General features: G+C 45.0%; 1 protein-coding gene and 1 long non-coding RNA gene across 4 annotated transcripts in view; one reads left to right on the plus strand and one right to left on the minus strand.

Annotated features, from left to right (window-relative positions):
• The window catches only part of LOC307045356, a 138,919-nt gene that overhangs the window by 43,641 nt on the left and 80,265 nt on the right, over positions 1-15,013 (minus strand). The gene's annotated exons all lie outside the window — the stretch shown is intronic.
• LOC307045348 (heterogeneous nuclear ribonucleoprotein L-like) overlaps positions 1-15,013 on the plus strand; it is an 86,094-nt gene that overhangs the window by 30,520 nt on the left and 40,561 nt on the right. Inside the window, exons 2-5 of one of the 3 annotated variants that reach the window (XM_079690970.1) lie at positions 6,918-6,981; positions 12,199-12,317; positions 14,634-14,743; positions 14,840-14,967. In XM_079690970.1, the coding sequence (XP_079547096.1) occupies positions 6,918-6,981; positions 12,199-12,317; positions 14,634-14,743; positions 14,840-14,967 (421 nt within the window). The remainder of the gene's footprint in view (positions 1-6,917; positions 6,982-12,198; positions 12,318-14,633; positions 14,744-14,839; positions 14,968-15,013) is intronic. The other 2 variants (XM_079690969.1, XM_079690971.1) reach the window with 2 other exon arrangements.

Genomic DNA, 15,013 nt, shown 5'->3' on the forward strand with positions numbered 1-15,013 from the left:
ATGTTGATTCGGCCACAACAGAGGGGCAGGTCAGGGCAAACGGGCCGTTGCCCGGGCAACAATAGCCCGTACCTGTGCACGTCCCTGCCCAAATTACTTTTTTTTCAAAGTGCGTTTGAATAAGTAACACTTAAGCAACAATAAGAACATGTTTTAAGAACTGATTAATTTGTAAATTAATATCACATTTTCTGAACTTTCTTATAAATACGTTTTGGAAAACTTAATAAAAATGCTTTTGTCAACGCCACGGTCATGCCACGCCCTCAAACGAGAATCGCGCGTTGTGAGACTTCCTGTTCCTCTTTGCAGCGATTCTTCGGCAGTTGGACACGTGTTTGCGTTGGATTCACTTCAAATCATCGTAAAACAAGTAAGCTTACCACTTGAGTTATTACTGCTTTTTTAACTAGCAAGTTTTATGTACTTTTCTTGTATTCGCTGTTTTGAATGGTACATCGACATGCCAGCACCATTACTGCTGTTAAAGTTAGACTCAGCCCTGTCATGCTCATGTAGTCTATTTTTTCGCGCAAATGGTGTTGGGCAAAGTTTGCATCAAGTATCTACCGACACAATTCTGTAGTTAAGTTAAGAGCACGTATTATTAAAAAACTGCGCAAACTGTTCTCCTGTGCCGATCTAAGCGTTGGCCGTGCACCGTGATGCAGCCGCGGGGCTCAGAGGCTCTGCTGCATGTTGTGCGGTAAAATACCTCCGCTAAAGCTATTCCCTACTGCTTTATAACCCAGCGGTTATGTAAGAGTAAGTCATTAATGCGCCTATTTGATATGAATTCCTTTGTATGTATTTCGCCGTTTGTTTTACTGTGAGCAATTAATTATCTTTCTACAATCTTAGATGTGTACCCAATTTAAACTCAGTTTGCAGTTACAGCATCAAGTTGTTGTTATCATACAATATGAAGTGCAAACTATATTTTTCATGCTTATGCAACGCTAGATGCAAATCCATGTTTGAATCTGCAGGAGAGTTAAGGTTAGCTCTCTTCAGTTAAGGTGCATTCAGGTGCAATTCAGTAAAATTGTGCATTGGGCAAAGATGGTTCTATTTCATCCTTACTGACCGCCGGTGCTTTAGCACTGGATATCTTCTGTCTCGCACATGCGTAGGTCGAATATTTATATCAACAAAGTCACGTGTGACCTCGTATGACCCAGGAAGGAATAAGTTCCGGTGTTGTCAACGAGTTCAGTTCTTTTTCATCTTCTCGCTGCGCAGGTTACTACTTTTTGAGTAGAAGCCAAGCTAGCTTATTGAAAAATAAGATTCTAGCTCATCGCTACCTGTAGCCTTGTGATTGTCTCGATCAGAGCTGCGGGCTAGAAGAACCCTCGCACTCCAAAGGCTGTGACGAGCTGTCCGCCCTCCCAAGGGAGGGGACCGCGGTGTTCACCGCTCGGCCCCCAGGAGCTCCGGACCGGTAAAGAGCGGACGCTCCTAAACGTCAGCCGGTGAGATCGCTACCATTTATCGCTGATTGTGCTATCTATTCTCAAGCTAATGAGATAACTGTGTACAAGTTAGCCGAGGGCTCTCGCTAATTTGTTACTGAGCTAGTGAAGAGAGTGTCTCCGCCCCCCTCTCACTACATACATTTGGTTCCTTGCCTGTTCTATCGTCCAGTTAGCTGAGTGTTTTCGTTCAAGCTAACTTGCTACAGCGCTAGTGAGGAGAGTGTCTTCGCTCCCCTCTCACGGCGCACAATTGGTTATTTTATTTAATCGTTTATTTGACAGGGACATGCACTGTAATGAACACTTAAAACATTTAAATGTGTCAAGCGTAACAGTGCCAGATTTAGCTTTGAGCTACTTTCCATTCCCTCACATAAAACATTTGTCGGAAATTACATTTTACAAACATGGTAAAAAACAAAATACATGATATGCAAAGAGTGGCAACGACATCAAAAAGTGCATCCATCCTCCAGTTAACTGAGTGCTCTCGCTCTAGGTTAACTTGCTACAGCGCTAGTGAAGAGAGTGTTTCTGCTCCCCTCTCCCTGCACACAGTTGGTTCCTGTTCCATCCTCCAGTTAACTGAGTGCTCTCGCTCAAAGCTAACTTGCTACAGCGCTAGTGAAGAGAGTGTTTCCGCTCCCCTCTCACTGCACACAGTTGGTTTAATGCCCGTTCCATCCTTCAGTTAGCAGAGTGCTCTCGCTTAGGCTAACTCGCTACGGCGCTAGTGGAGAGAGTATTCCCGCTCTCCTCTCACGGCATAAAACCATTAGCTGACTTCATTGTTTTCACCCCAGTTAGCAGAGTGCTCACGCTCAAGCTCACTACTATTGTGCTCACTCCCCTCCACTGCATATTTGTTTCCTGACCCATTTATTTACAGTCAGCTGAGTGCCCTAGCTAGGTCTGACGGCTCTAATGTATGTATGTAATGTAGTATGGCTCCTCTTTAACCAGAGGATGGCCATGACCTTTGCCCCTCTTGTCTTGGCCTCGAGCATCTGAGGGAGGGCTTTTCGGAGGACCCGTGCATGAATTACACCATCATGCCTCGTGCGGTAGGAGCTGCTAGACTAGCCGAGGTTGAACTACTGACTGAGGGTGGCCTTCCCCCTGCACGGTCGACTACAGCCCAACCTACCCATCCTAGGCGTTGGGCCGCAGAGGCTGCGGGTGCACCGCCCAAGAAGAGGACTAAGCCTGATAGGCTGTCCTCCAGGGTGGACCTACTCACTACTGAGCTAGCCCAGATTAAGTCACTCCTCTTGGCTCTCCATTTGGGTGCCCGTACAGAGCACGCCGCTGCACCCGATCCACCCGTGGCTGAGCTGATTCTAGATGACAATGTGTTCTCGATGGCAGCTTCAGCCACTCAATTTATTGAGTATGACGGGGAGAGCCTATCCCATGCTTCTGGGCCTGGCTCCTGTACCTCAGCTCATGGTCCCTCGGAGAAGGCAGATGACGGCTCCATGGGTACCGTCATTCGCATGGCATTTGGGGCTGGCTCATTTGGGGCTGGCTCACTAGCAGCTGGATGCGCAGCAGCCCGAAACAGCGCCTGCCAGTGTGTTCTTTAGGCGCATTCCAGCACCCGCCACCTTTACTGCTCCTCCCTGAGGGAGTTACATGCATGCTGGAGGGACACTAAGGCTCTTCACAGTCTTACGTCCGATGGCCGAGCCTTGGCAGCCATGCAGGATGCGGCGAGAGTTGGCCTTGACCACACGCCGGCTGTTGAGCCTACCATTGCTTCCCTCATAGTTTCCCCTGACGAAGCTCTGAGGTCGGAGGCCAGGTGCCCTCGATTCCAATGTCTGGTCACTGATGACCTGCTCACTAAGGCTTACGATGCAGCGACGCACATGGGCCGTATAGGCAATTCCCTCTCTCACCTCATGCTCGCCCTCTCAGTTTCCCCGCAGCAGGATGCTCTCAGCGCTTCCTCTACCAGCCTCAGTGATGCCTCATTACAGGCGTTCACTCTGATGTCTAGAGAGCTTGGGCGCCTGATGTCCACTCTCGTCCAGACTCATTGCCAGGTTTGGCTGGCACAGTCACCCTTATCAGAGACATGTAGGAGGACTCTCCGTGCTGTCCCAGTGGAGCCGGGGGAGCTGTTCGGTTCAGCTGCCGTACAGGTGCTCGAACGGACTGTCCAAGCTAGTCAGACCAGGCAACAGTTCTCAGCTCTTCGCAGAGACATGTCCTCCCCCCGTTAGGCCTAGAGGTTCCGCGTCTGCCTCCCGAGGCCGCTTCCATCCATCGTCTCACCCCGGTGCCCGCCATGGGCCTTAGCGCCCCACGAGGGGGCTGGCCCGCTACGGTCCTGTTAACTCGCCCATAAGGCAGCCTCGGTATCCGGTGCCTAACCGTCGCCCCCCCAGAGCCAGAGGCCGGGGGGCAAGGTACTGAGGGTCTGGGGCCGGCTGTTGGTTATTTCTCCCAGCAGCAGCTCAACTACTGGGTAGCTCAAGCTTCAGACCCCTGGGTGGTTTCCACCTTAACCCAAGGGTACAAGCTTCAGTTCCGACGCTGGCCCCCAGTCTTCAGTCGGGTCAAGATGACCACCATAAGCGACCCGGCAAAAGAAATTGCCCTAAATCAGGAGCTGTCAGTCCTCCTTGCCAAGGGTGCAATCGAGCCTGTGGACCCCATCTCACAGCCCGGGGGCTTCTAGTCAACCTACTTCCTGGTAAGGAAGAAAGGCGGTGGACTTCGCCCAATCCTCGATCTGAGGGGACTCAACAAGTTCCTAAAGATTTTACCTTTCCATGTGCTGAGCACAGCGGACGTTCTTCGTACCGTGGCCGTCGACTTGAAGGACGCTTATTTTCATGTGCCTGTTGTGCCTCATCATAGGCAGTTTCTTCGCTTTGCCTTCAGAGGCCGTCATTTCCAGTTCAGGGTGCTCCCATTCGGACTCTCCCTCTCCTTAGGCGACTGGTTAATCTGTGCAGCATACCGGTTACAGACGATCCAGGACACGGCTCTCCTTCTCTCTCATGTCACCCGGCTAGGCCTCATGGTGAACATGGAGAAAAGTTGTCTGAACCCTTCTCAGAGACTAACCATCATTGGGGTGGCTCTGGACACATTCACTCAACCAGCGAAAGCAGTGTTCTCGCCCCAACTCCTGGTAGACGTGATGCTTTATTCTAGCAGCAGCCGACTGGATAGGCTGTCCTGCTGAAACTTCTTTTTTTCCCCCAGCTAGGTGAAGGCAGTGCTCTCGCTCCCGCTCCCTCTGCTGGTAACATGGGTGTAGTTACATCCCTTTTGTGTTTGGCGAGTAGGAGCGTTTCTCTACTCTTTCCGTTCAGCAGGTAGCTAGTGAAGGCTGTGTTCTTGCACCCCGCTCCCGCCTACGCTGCATCTGGCATTCGTTATTAACTCAACCAGTGAGGGCAGTGTTCTCGCCCCCGCTCCTGGTAGACGCGCTGCTTCATTCTAGCAGCAGCCGACTGGATAAGCTGTCCTGCTAAATTTCCTTATCTAATCCACCTAGGTGAATGCAGTGATCTTGCTCCCGCTCCCGCTGCTGGTAACGTGGGTGTAGGACATTTACATCCCTCTCTGTGTTCGGCGAGTAGGAGCATTGCTCTACTCTTTACGTTCAGCAGGTAGCTAGTGGAGGCTGTGTTCTTGCACCCGCTCCCGGTTACGCTGCATCTGGAATTCGTTATCAACTCAACCAGTGAAGGCAGTGTTCTCGCCTCCGCTCCTGGTAGGCGTGTTGCTTGATTCTAGTAGGAGCCGCCTGGCTAGGCTGCCCTGTTAAACTTCCTTGTTTAACCCAGCTAGGTGCGGGCCTGTCCATCTGCTGCACAGACTCTGCTGTAGGATGTCTTGGCGTCTCCCCAACAGGAAAGACCTCTTAATACATTTGATTTATGTCTCAGTTGGAGGGTCGGATGTGGCACCCCAACCCCTGCCGCCTCCAGCTGTAGGTCTGGCCACTGGAGAGCCCAACCCATTGCTGAGCGACTGCATAGAGTCTGTCAGGAAGACTATTCTCAAATGCGAAGGGCACCATCTACTCGTAGGCAGTAAGAAAACAGGTGGAAACAGTTTTGTTTTTTGACTGGTGCCAAGGGCGAAATGAGGACGCAGCATATTGCTCGGTGCCTATGACCCTTGAGTTCCTGCAGTCCCTCCTGGACGACGGCCGATGTCCTGCTACCGTCAGGGTGTATATGGCTGTGATATCAGCTCAACACGCAAGGGCTGACAACAGCACAGTGGGAGCCATAGGTTGGTATCCCTCTTTTTAAGAGGGAGCTCTGAGGCTTCGCCCCCCGAATATCCCAAGGGCCCCTACATGGGATCTGCCCTTGGTGCTGGATGCCCTATGCTCGCCTCCTGTTGAACCTTTGTTACAGGCAGAACTGCAGTGGCTCTCAGCTAAGACTGCTTTCCTTCTTGCCATCACCTCAGCAAAGCGTGTAAGCGAGCTTCAGGCCTTGTCCGTGAACAGCTCGTGTCTGAGGTGGAACTCAGATGGCTCAGGTGTCACCTTATGGCCGAACACAGCGTTCCTCCCTAAGGTGCAAGGACATATGTGCTGCGTCCACATGGGCATCCCCGAGCACATTCGCCAGATACTACAGGGTGAATGTTTCCGCCCCTCACAATCACTGGGTGTGGTCCTCCTGCAGAGTCAGCCTAGTCCATCCTTATAGGGGGAGTATTCAGACTTCCTCATGACTCTGTTGGTATAGGTCATCCAATGCTAAAGCACCACCTCTGGCGGTTAGTAAGGATGAAATAGAATGATAGTTACGTATGTAACTACGGTTCTATGAATACTGGATGACCGCCAGAGTTTCTTGGTCACTCGGAATCTCGTGTTTCCGCAACAAGATTCCATAGAACTGAACTCGTTGACAACACCGGAACTTATGCCTTCCGAGGTCATACGAGGTCACACGTGAATTTGTTGATATAAATATTCGACCTACGCATGCGCGAGACAGAAGATATCCAGTACTAAAGCACCGCCCCTGGCGGTCATCCAGTATTCATAGAACCAAAGTTACATACGTAACTATTGATTTATAACGTCAGCAAGATGTGTTCAATGTAGTCCAGTAAAATGCAATCTTTAGCGAGAAATATCAATAAGTAAAGTTGTATTAAGGAGATGTTTTACTACAACGTAAAATAGATTTTAGATATTATGCAAACGAGATAAAGGAGTGTATATTGAAGTAATTAGGATCTGCTGTGTAGAGAATCATCGAATTGTACTGGTATCTACCAATACCATCCTTAATAAATGTCATCCTTATAAATGTATATAAATACAATACCATTTTAAATGATACCTATATTGGAATTTGATTCCATTAATTGAATTAAATATGTTTTTAATGAATTCTACTGTTACATTTTCATCATGTAACTATTTTGTTATTTTATTTGCCTCCCCAGAAAACAGTCACACCTCCTCTTGAAGACATTTTGCCTCCTGCTATCGACTTCAGGTTCACATCAGGTAAGCCCTTGAGTGTGTCAGACTAAAGTTGTTGTTTCAGAGGTTAATTCAAGACGTGTTATGTTTACATACTAATATAATGAGCATCAGGTAAACGTACCCATTTCTATTTTTTTAATCACAGATGGGATGAAGATTTAAACTATGCAGCACTAGTGTCACCACTCAAAGTGGTATTTTAAAACGTTATCGACTCCGTCATGCAACCTTTGGACAGAAACGTGCCTTGCCCTGCATTCATGTAGACTGCCCTGCGCTCTCACTTATCAAGATAACAGTTAAAATAATCATCTGTTCTTATTTATTCTAGGACCCATGTGCCACTTTATATACATCTCTGAGCATGAGGTGGGGTTAAAAATAAGTAGTTGGACATTTTATGAACTATCTCAATATCATGACTATGTGGTTAATTTTCTTGCAAACCAGCCTTTTTGTTGATGGCTTAAACCCCTTGCAATGCATGTGATTTGCACCTCTGTTACCGTCTGTTAACAGCAAATGTAAATTGTCTCGTTATGATTTCAAGACGGATGTGATTTTTGTTGATGAGGAAAACACATGGTGTGTCCTGATTTGTACTCAATTTAGTGTTTCATTTGTATATACAGGGAACAGCAGAGGTCTAAGTGCAACAGGATCGTGATACACGGCATGAAGTTATACATTTTCCACGAGCCAGATGCAGTTGGAATAACCATCAAGTAATAACCATGTCTCTCCATTTATGTTAATGTGTGTGCTTTTAAACAAACTTGAAATAATAATATTTTAATAAAATGTTTTAACATATTCTTGAAATAAAAAGCTTTCTTTCTTTGATAATAATGTGCACCCCTGTGTATATATATACTGCCTCACTGACATTAACATTTGAATGCAAAACAATTTTCTAAAACTTAACTGACAAATCGGAACTTATAATCATTGGCCCAAACTCACTTACCCGCTCAACTCAAGATTTTCTCTTACCATCGATGGCTCCATTGTCAACCCCTCCACTCACATCCGTAACCTTGGCATCATCCTCGACCCCACCCTCACTTTCCTCCCTCACATCAACCAGGTCACAAAAAACGCTTTCTTCCATTTAAAGAACATCGCCCGCATCAGACCCTCGCTCTCCTCGACCGCTGCTTAAAATGTGATCCATGCCTTTATAACATCCCGACTGTATTACTGCAACAGCATACTTTTTGGATCACCTGCATTCTAAAAAAACTTCAATATGTCCAAAACTCAGCTGCCCGCTTGCTCCCCTCCACCCGACGCTCCAACCACATCACCCCTATCCTCCATGACCTCCACTGGCTCCCCATCAAACACCGCATTGACTTTAAAATATTACCTTTCACTTTCAAAGCCCTCAACAACCTTGCCCCCCTCTACCTCTGTGGCCTCATCCAACGAAACACCCCCACCCGTCGCCTCAGGTCTGCTGAAGCTAACCTACTGCAGCCCATCAGGACAAAGCTCCAGACCTGGGGTGATAGGGCCTTTGCAGCAGCCTCCCCCACACTCTGGAACTCCCTCCCCAGCCACGTCAGATCAACACTCTCACATCATTCAAACAATCCCTCAAAACTCACCTTTTCACTCTTGCCTTCAACTCCTAATCAACTAACCCCTTGCCCTTATTCCACCTAGCTTAGCTTGTTATTTTGTTTTACTTGCTTGTAAGCGCTTTGAGCACCAGGAAAAGCACTTTATAAATGTAATGTATTATTATTATTATTATATATTATACAAGTGTGGTCGCATTCTAGTCGCTTTTCTATTTGGCGCTACGGCTTTTGTTACAACTTTCTACTTTTCACAGTACTCACCATGAACTGTTGTTGCTCAGCCGCCGCTACAAGCCTCTGAGGCATACTTGCCAACCTTTAGACCTCAGAAATCGGGAGCATTTCAAAATGCAAGATTGGGGGGGGGTGGGGTGCTAGTGGATCGCCGGAGCTGTTAGATTAACATTAACATGCTTATTGTAAGTGCACTGCCTTGCGGCCTGTAGCATAAGGTAACCAGATTTTTAAAATGAAAACCGAGGACAATTTCAGTGTTGCGGTCAATATCTCATTAACATATCCAATTGTCTTCACTGTTAAAGAAAAAAGGGGGACAATTCTGGTTTAATGTAATTCGAACATTTGAACTGTTGGATACAAACAGAAGGAAGACAGCTCATATGAGACTTCAAAGGTATTTTATTTTGAAACTCTACATCAGATTGTCCTGATTCTCTCTGAGTGACTATATGGGGTGTCTTGCTATCACCCTGGAGTGAAATAAGTCTTTGATTATTTGACAGTTTTTTATTTATTCTTGTATAAAAACAGAAGGATGATAGCCCATATATGAGATTTCAAAAGTATTTTATTTTTGAAATTCTACATCAGATTGTCCTGCTTTTCTCTGGTTGACTAGATGGGGTCTCCTGCTGTCACCCTTATTATTGATCACATTATATAGTACATATTTCTTAATTTAAGCGCTAGTATATATAAATATGTTTGGTGTGTTTTTTTAGGTATATTTGTTATTGACCGAGTAATCGCTTTTATTTTGACGGCAGTTTTTACAGGCCTCTACCGTAATGCATAGGATGTTCGCGCACCGCAATACAACGTGCGGGCTGGCTTGACTGTGTTTTCCGAAGTGGGGGCTGGCTTGACCTCAGTCTGTTTACCCAGTGTTTCCTGACATGAAACGTTGTATTTCACCTTGCTATGTGTTTTTAACGTATATTAGAAAAACGGGGACATTTCCGGGGACAGTTTCAACCGGGGACAGACCAATACAAACGGGGACGTCTGGTCACCCTACTGTAGCACCGTACTTGATGGAGCATACGTGTGGGCTGGACCTGTATTTTACAGGAAAGGAGTAAGCAGAGAGTAGAGTAGTTGTCGATTCTTGTTCTATTTTCTGTGAATATCTGCCTCACCCTCTCAGACTTTGAGTTGCGCGCACTACTAAAGAGACGTGTTACCATGGAAACCAATCAATGGTGTAGCTGTATTAAAGTCCGAGTGGAAACAGTCGTGTGTAAATCTGATTTTGTCAGAAATCGGGAGAAATGCGGGAGAAATATGACCCCGGGAGGAAACCGGGAGAGGGCAATGAAATCGGGAGTCTCCCGCGAAAATCGGGAGGGTTGACAAGTATGCTCTGAGGTGCAGACCCTTGGAAATAACCCTTATACAAGGATTTAAGAACAACAGTTAATTAATAAAAATAAAAGCAATAACAATTATATATTAAAATAAAATCATATTAAATATATCAGATCCACAAATTGTATCAGAGGATTTACAATATACAGTTTGGAATAATAGAGAGAACACACTGATAAACAAATGTGTATTTGTGTGTACAGATATATGTGCATACAGAAATATCTACCCTGTCTGAAACAGAGCAGCTATCAGCCTGGACCAAAGAGAAAGAAAAGTTAGTGTCATGCCGTTTTCCTCTCCAAAAACTATAAATAGACTAAAAGGAATGCCAACGGGAATTAGAAGGAGAAAAGAGGAAGGATGGGGGAGGGATAGAGTAAGAATGAGACAAGCAGAAGAGACAACAGTTAAAAGGAGACCCTTGTCCAGATTCTGATCCTCAACAGTCCTATCTGACAGTCCAAACAAGTCTTATTGTGTTGCAACATGGGCTTCGGCCAACACTGATTTCCTGCCTGTCATTAATGTCTCATAATTATGCAAGCTGTTTCTTTGGGAGATTTGGAAAAACTTAAACTGTTTCCTTTTCTGACAGACAGAAGTATTTTGTTCTGCTCAGCATTCTCAGCTGACTGGCTAAACCAATTACAATTACATCCCTTAATATGCTTTCCACCCGGTGCCCTTTACAGTAAAGGTGTGGTCCCGCTTGGTGGTCCACTGCAGCTTTCTTCACACTTCACACTGGATGCCCCTCTATCATGAACTCCTTTCCAATACTGTGTTGGCCCCCCATTGCCCCTTGAAATATCCCTGACAGGCTGCTTTTTCTCTCTGTATCCCCTGCTGCTCGGTCAACAGGTTTGTTTGGACCTGCCCTACCTTTGGACTATCTAAATTACAAAAATAAAATTGGCGTTTAGCTAATGTGTGGACAGAAGTATCCAATCAAAGGCCTGTAAGGGAAACTTCTGCAGCAATGGAGAGTCAGGACTCAGAGAGACACAAGGAGAGTTGGAGCTTTGATGTCAAACAATGATGTTTATTTACAAGTATCGGCCGGAGAAATTCACATCACAAGTCACAGCAGCCAGAGATTCTGACTGCACTAGTGGGTTGCCATGTAAAATCTGACCAGCCTCTCTCCCGATAGACCTTTTAAGTAGTTTACAGAGAGTTCATCCACATATTGGGGGATGGTGCGTAAACACCTGGGAACACTGGCGATATCTCCAACATTCTGGAGATACTCTTAGGCTGACCGAGCGTTGACCGGTCATAAAACTGAGACTAAGTGCAAAAACACATTCCTTAAAGGAGATAACAAGACTTAGGGTTGGTCGTAAACGTCCCCACACAGAAAAGGTTAAATATCTAGAAGTAAAGACAGAAATATTCTTTGACAAGGCCGAGTTTTGGCGGGTTCTTCCTGCTAGGCATGTGAGTCAGTTTAGCCTTCCCCAATTCACAGTTTGTCTTCCTCTGATTGGATGGTGAGTGGGCAACTTGCTGATTGGCTATTTATCTCAAGCGTAAACAGAGTAATGAAGTAAGAGAAATAAACACACACTGTTTTTGTCTGAGATATATATCTATGACATTCTTTATGTTAATGAAATAAACATTCTATTACTGATGATTATAAATGATACTGATGTGATGGATTTACACCAACTGCGACATCAAATCAGGCCAATGTTAAGTGAAGGGGCAAGGGGCCTTTCGTCCAACTCTGCTTGGACCATGCCCATCTTTATACTCAACCTACATGCCACTCCAAGGAAACAATCGCGATCACAACATCTGTGGAGACACACACACACACACGCTGCGTAATGATCTCCAAAGGTGAGATCAATACGAGTGTTGGTCAGAAAGGACTGCCAGCAGCAGCAGAAGGCTGTCATACAGCAGGGTGGCTCAGGAGTAAAGTGGAGGCCAGAGATCTATGCAGTTGGACCTCTGGTGTTTAAATGTAACTGCAGACAAGCTTATGTGGTCAGATCCATTGTGTGTAACCGTGTTTGACTGTGTGTTGCAGGATAATGATGAGGACTCCCATCAAATCTCTCCCAGCCCTGTGGTCCATGTGAGGGGTCTGTGTGAGGCCGTGGTGGAAGCAGACCTGATAGATGCCCTGGAGAAATTTGGATCCATATGGTATCACACACATGCAAGCATGTGATTATAAAGCAGTTCCCCAGTGTGGGCTGTTGAACACTGTCGTCATTAAGATCCCAGAAAGATTCATCCATGTTGATAATTTCTTCAGCTTTCTTTACCATCTTCACATTTAAATTTCTTATTTCACAGTAGCATAGCCATAATGCACATAAAGTCGCTCTACAGCCTCAGGAACATAATTGTCCACTTATATGTTGCATAAGGACATAAGTCCTTTAAAGTTATCTTCTTTTTTTTGTATTAAGTTATCCCAATTTATGTATTTTTGTCAGTCCATGAGTTTGTGTTATATAATTGTGCCTTTGTCCCGTTAAATATTCAGTTTTTCAAAGTCTTCGTGCTTTTAGTTTAGTAAATCGATCAATTATTATATTACGTTATGGAAATCAAACATTGAGCCCTGACCGAGGGGACTCCCACTTTTCTCCCACGTTTCCACACAAGGGGGGTTTCGAAGTCTTGTCTTCAAGTCAAATTCCAAAGTTTAACTTTTATGCATGTCAAATTTAGATCATTCACTTAATAATTCCACAAATATATCAAGGCTGACACAATCAATTCAAATTCTTACCATCACGCTTTCCATCTTGGTTCTTGATGTATACATAGCATTGATGCAGAAGTCCAGATAGAATGCAGAAGGTGCATACATCAACAAAATCAATGTAAGAGTCCAAAACCACAGGAAAAAACAAAAAATACTTGGAAGATTACATTTGAGTTTTCCACAAGCACCTCACTGATAACCATAATTATTAGTTTATCCTTGTATTTCTTTTTTCAAAACTACAAGCTTTTTTTAAAGAGCAATTAGTTAACAACATGGGCATTCAATCATGGATCCATATTCGTTGGGGACACATTACATTACATTGCATTGCGCTGACACTTTTATCCAAAGCGACTGTTGAGGCTGTACAAGGGCGTGGAATCAAATGCACGATGCAGAGACAAACAAAGTATCAAAACAAAGTGTTTTAATGTAGACAGGTCATAACACACTGAATACATAAAGCAACGAAACAAACACTCAATAAACTGTCTAACCTATACTATCAAAAAACTACTTACTTACTTCTTAATCTAACTAACGATAACTCTATGGACAATGACAAAATGATCTTACGCTGGAAGGCTTGGAACACACAAGACAATCTGGCAACGAGACAGGGGAAGACGAGAACTATATATACTAGACAGACAACACCAGGTGAAGACAATTTAGACACACAACAGCGGGAAAACAGACAAGGCAGGAAACGTACTTTAGACACATGAGGGTAGACAAGACTATCAAAATAAAACAGGAACCTATCTAAACACAGAACATAAAACCTAAACTAGGGAAGAATCTTTAGCAGAGCCGTCTACGCACAACAGCGACTTACAATAAGAAGATACAAACTTGAAGAAAACAGAATCATATAAGTACATCAGGTTTCATAGAGCCAAAACATTTCAAGTGCTACTCAACTGGCTTTAGATAAGCCAGTCCTTTATAATAGATAGAAAGATTATAGATAGTATATAAGTGCTTTGTTAGTACTTTTATTGCTCGAAGTGGAGTCGAGAGAAATGAGTTTTCAGTATGCGCCGGAAGATGTGTTTGTGAACAAAAGAAACCGCTCAGTTACTAATTAATAACTTGGTGTAATGAAGTACTGCAGTGTACTTCGGGAGCTTAAGTGTAAAGATAGTTACACGTTGTGAATAATTGAAGGAAACATTTTGTGATACTGCAGTTTCCACTTCAAACCACTACTTCTTCATTATTTATATTCCCTGCATGTTGCAGTATTCATTAATTGCTCAATCACATGAAAAGGGCTGCACTAAAAAGCATACTGTGAAAGACACACACACACATAATTACACAGATATAACGTTATTGCTTCATTTTAATTTCTTCATGAAAAAGCTGCACCGTCTTTACTTCTTTACTGTGGTTGAGAACCATTACCCATAAAATGATTTCCTCCTCTTCAGACCTTTGACCTGTGAGGACGGAGACACTGAGATGTTGCCAAAAGAGCGGATGACATCAATACTGGCTAGCGGAGGGGTGGAGGTAGTCAGTGAAATTAATGTGTGTGTGTGTGTGTGTGTGTGTGTGTGTGTGTGTGTGTGTGTGTGTGTGTGTGTGTGTGTGTGTGTGTGTGTGTGTGTGTGTGTGTGTGTGTGTGTGTGTGTGTGTGTGTGTGTGTGTGTGTGTGTGTGTGTGTGTGTGTGTGTGTGTGTGTGTGTGTGTGTGTGTGTGTGTGTGTGTGTGTGTGTGTGTGTGTGTTTTCTCAGTTATGTGATGATGATGCCGTTCAAGCGTCAGGCCCTGGTGGAGTTCTCTGCAGTGGAGAGCGCTGACCGCTGTGTGTCCTGTGGAGCCAAGGAGCCAGTGTACATCGCAGGTGGGACTGCTGAGATGTCTTTATGTCTCCGGTCAGTTACACATGCTTGCCTGTAGCATGTTCTATGTACTATATTTTCCTCCATGTGTTCATCAGGTCAGCAGGCGTACTTTAATTACTCCACATCCAAGAGAATCACAAGGCCCACCAACGCTGACAACCCCAACAGTGGCAACAAGGTCCTGCTGCTGTCCATACAGAACCCCCTGTACCCCATCACCACGGTAACCAGACACTGAAACACATACACACACACACACACACACACAC

The sequence above is a fragment of the Notothenia rossii genome (assembly GCF_949606895.1).
Source record: "Notothenia rossii genome assembly, chromosome: 6".
Lineage (NCBI taxonomy): Eukaryota > Metazoa > Chordata > Actinopteri > Perciformes > Nototheniidae > Notothenia > Notothenia rossii.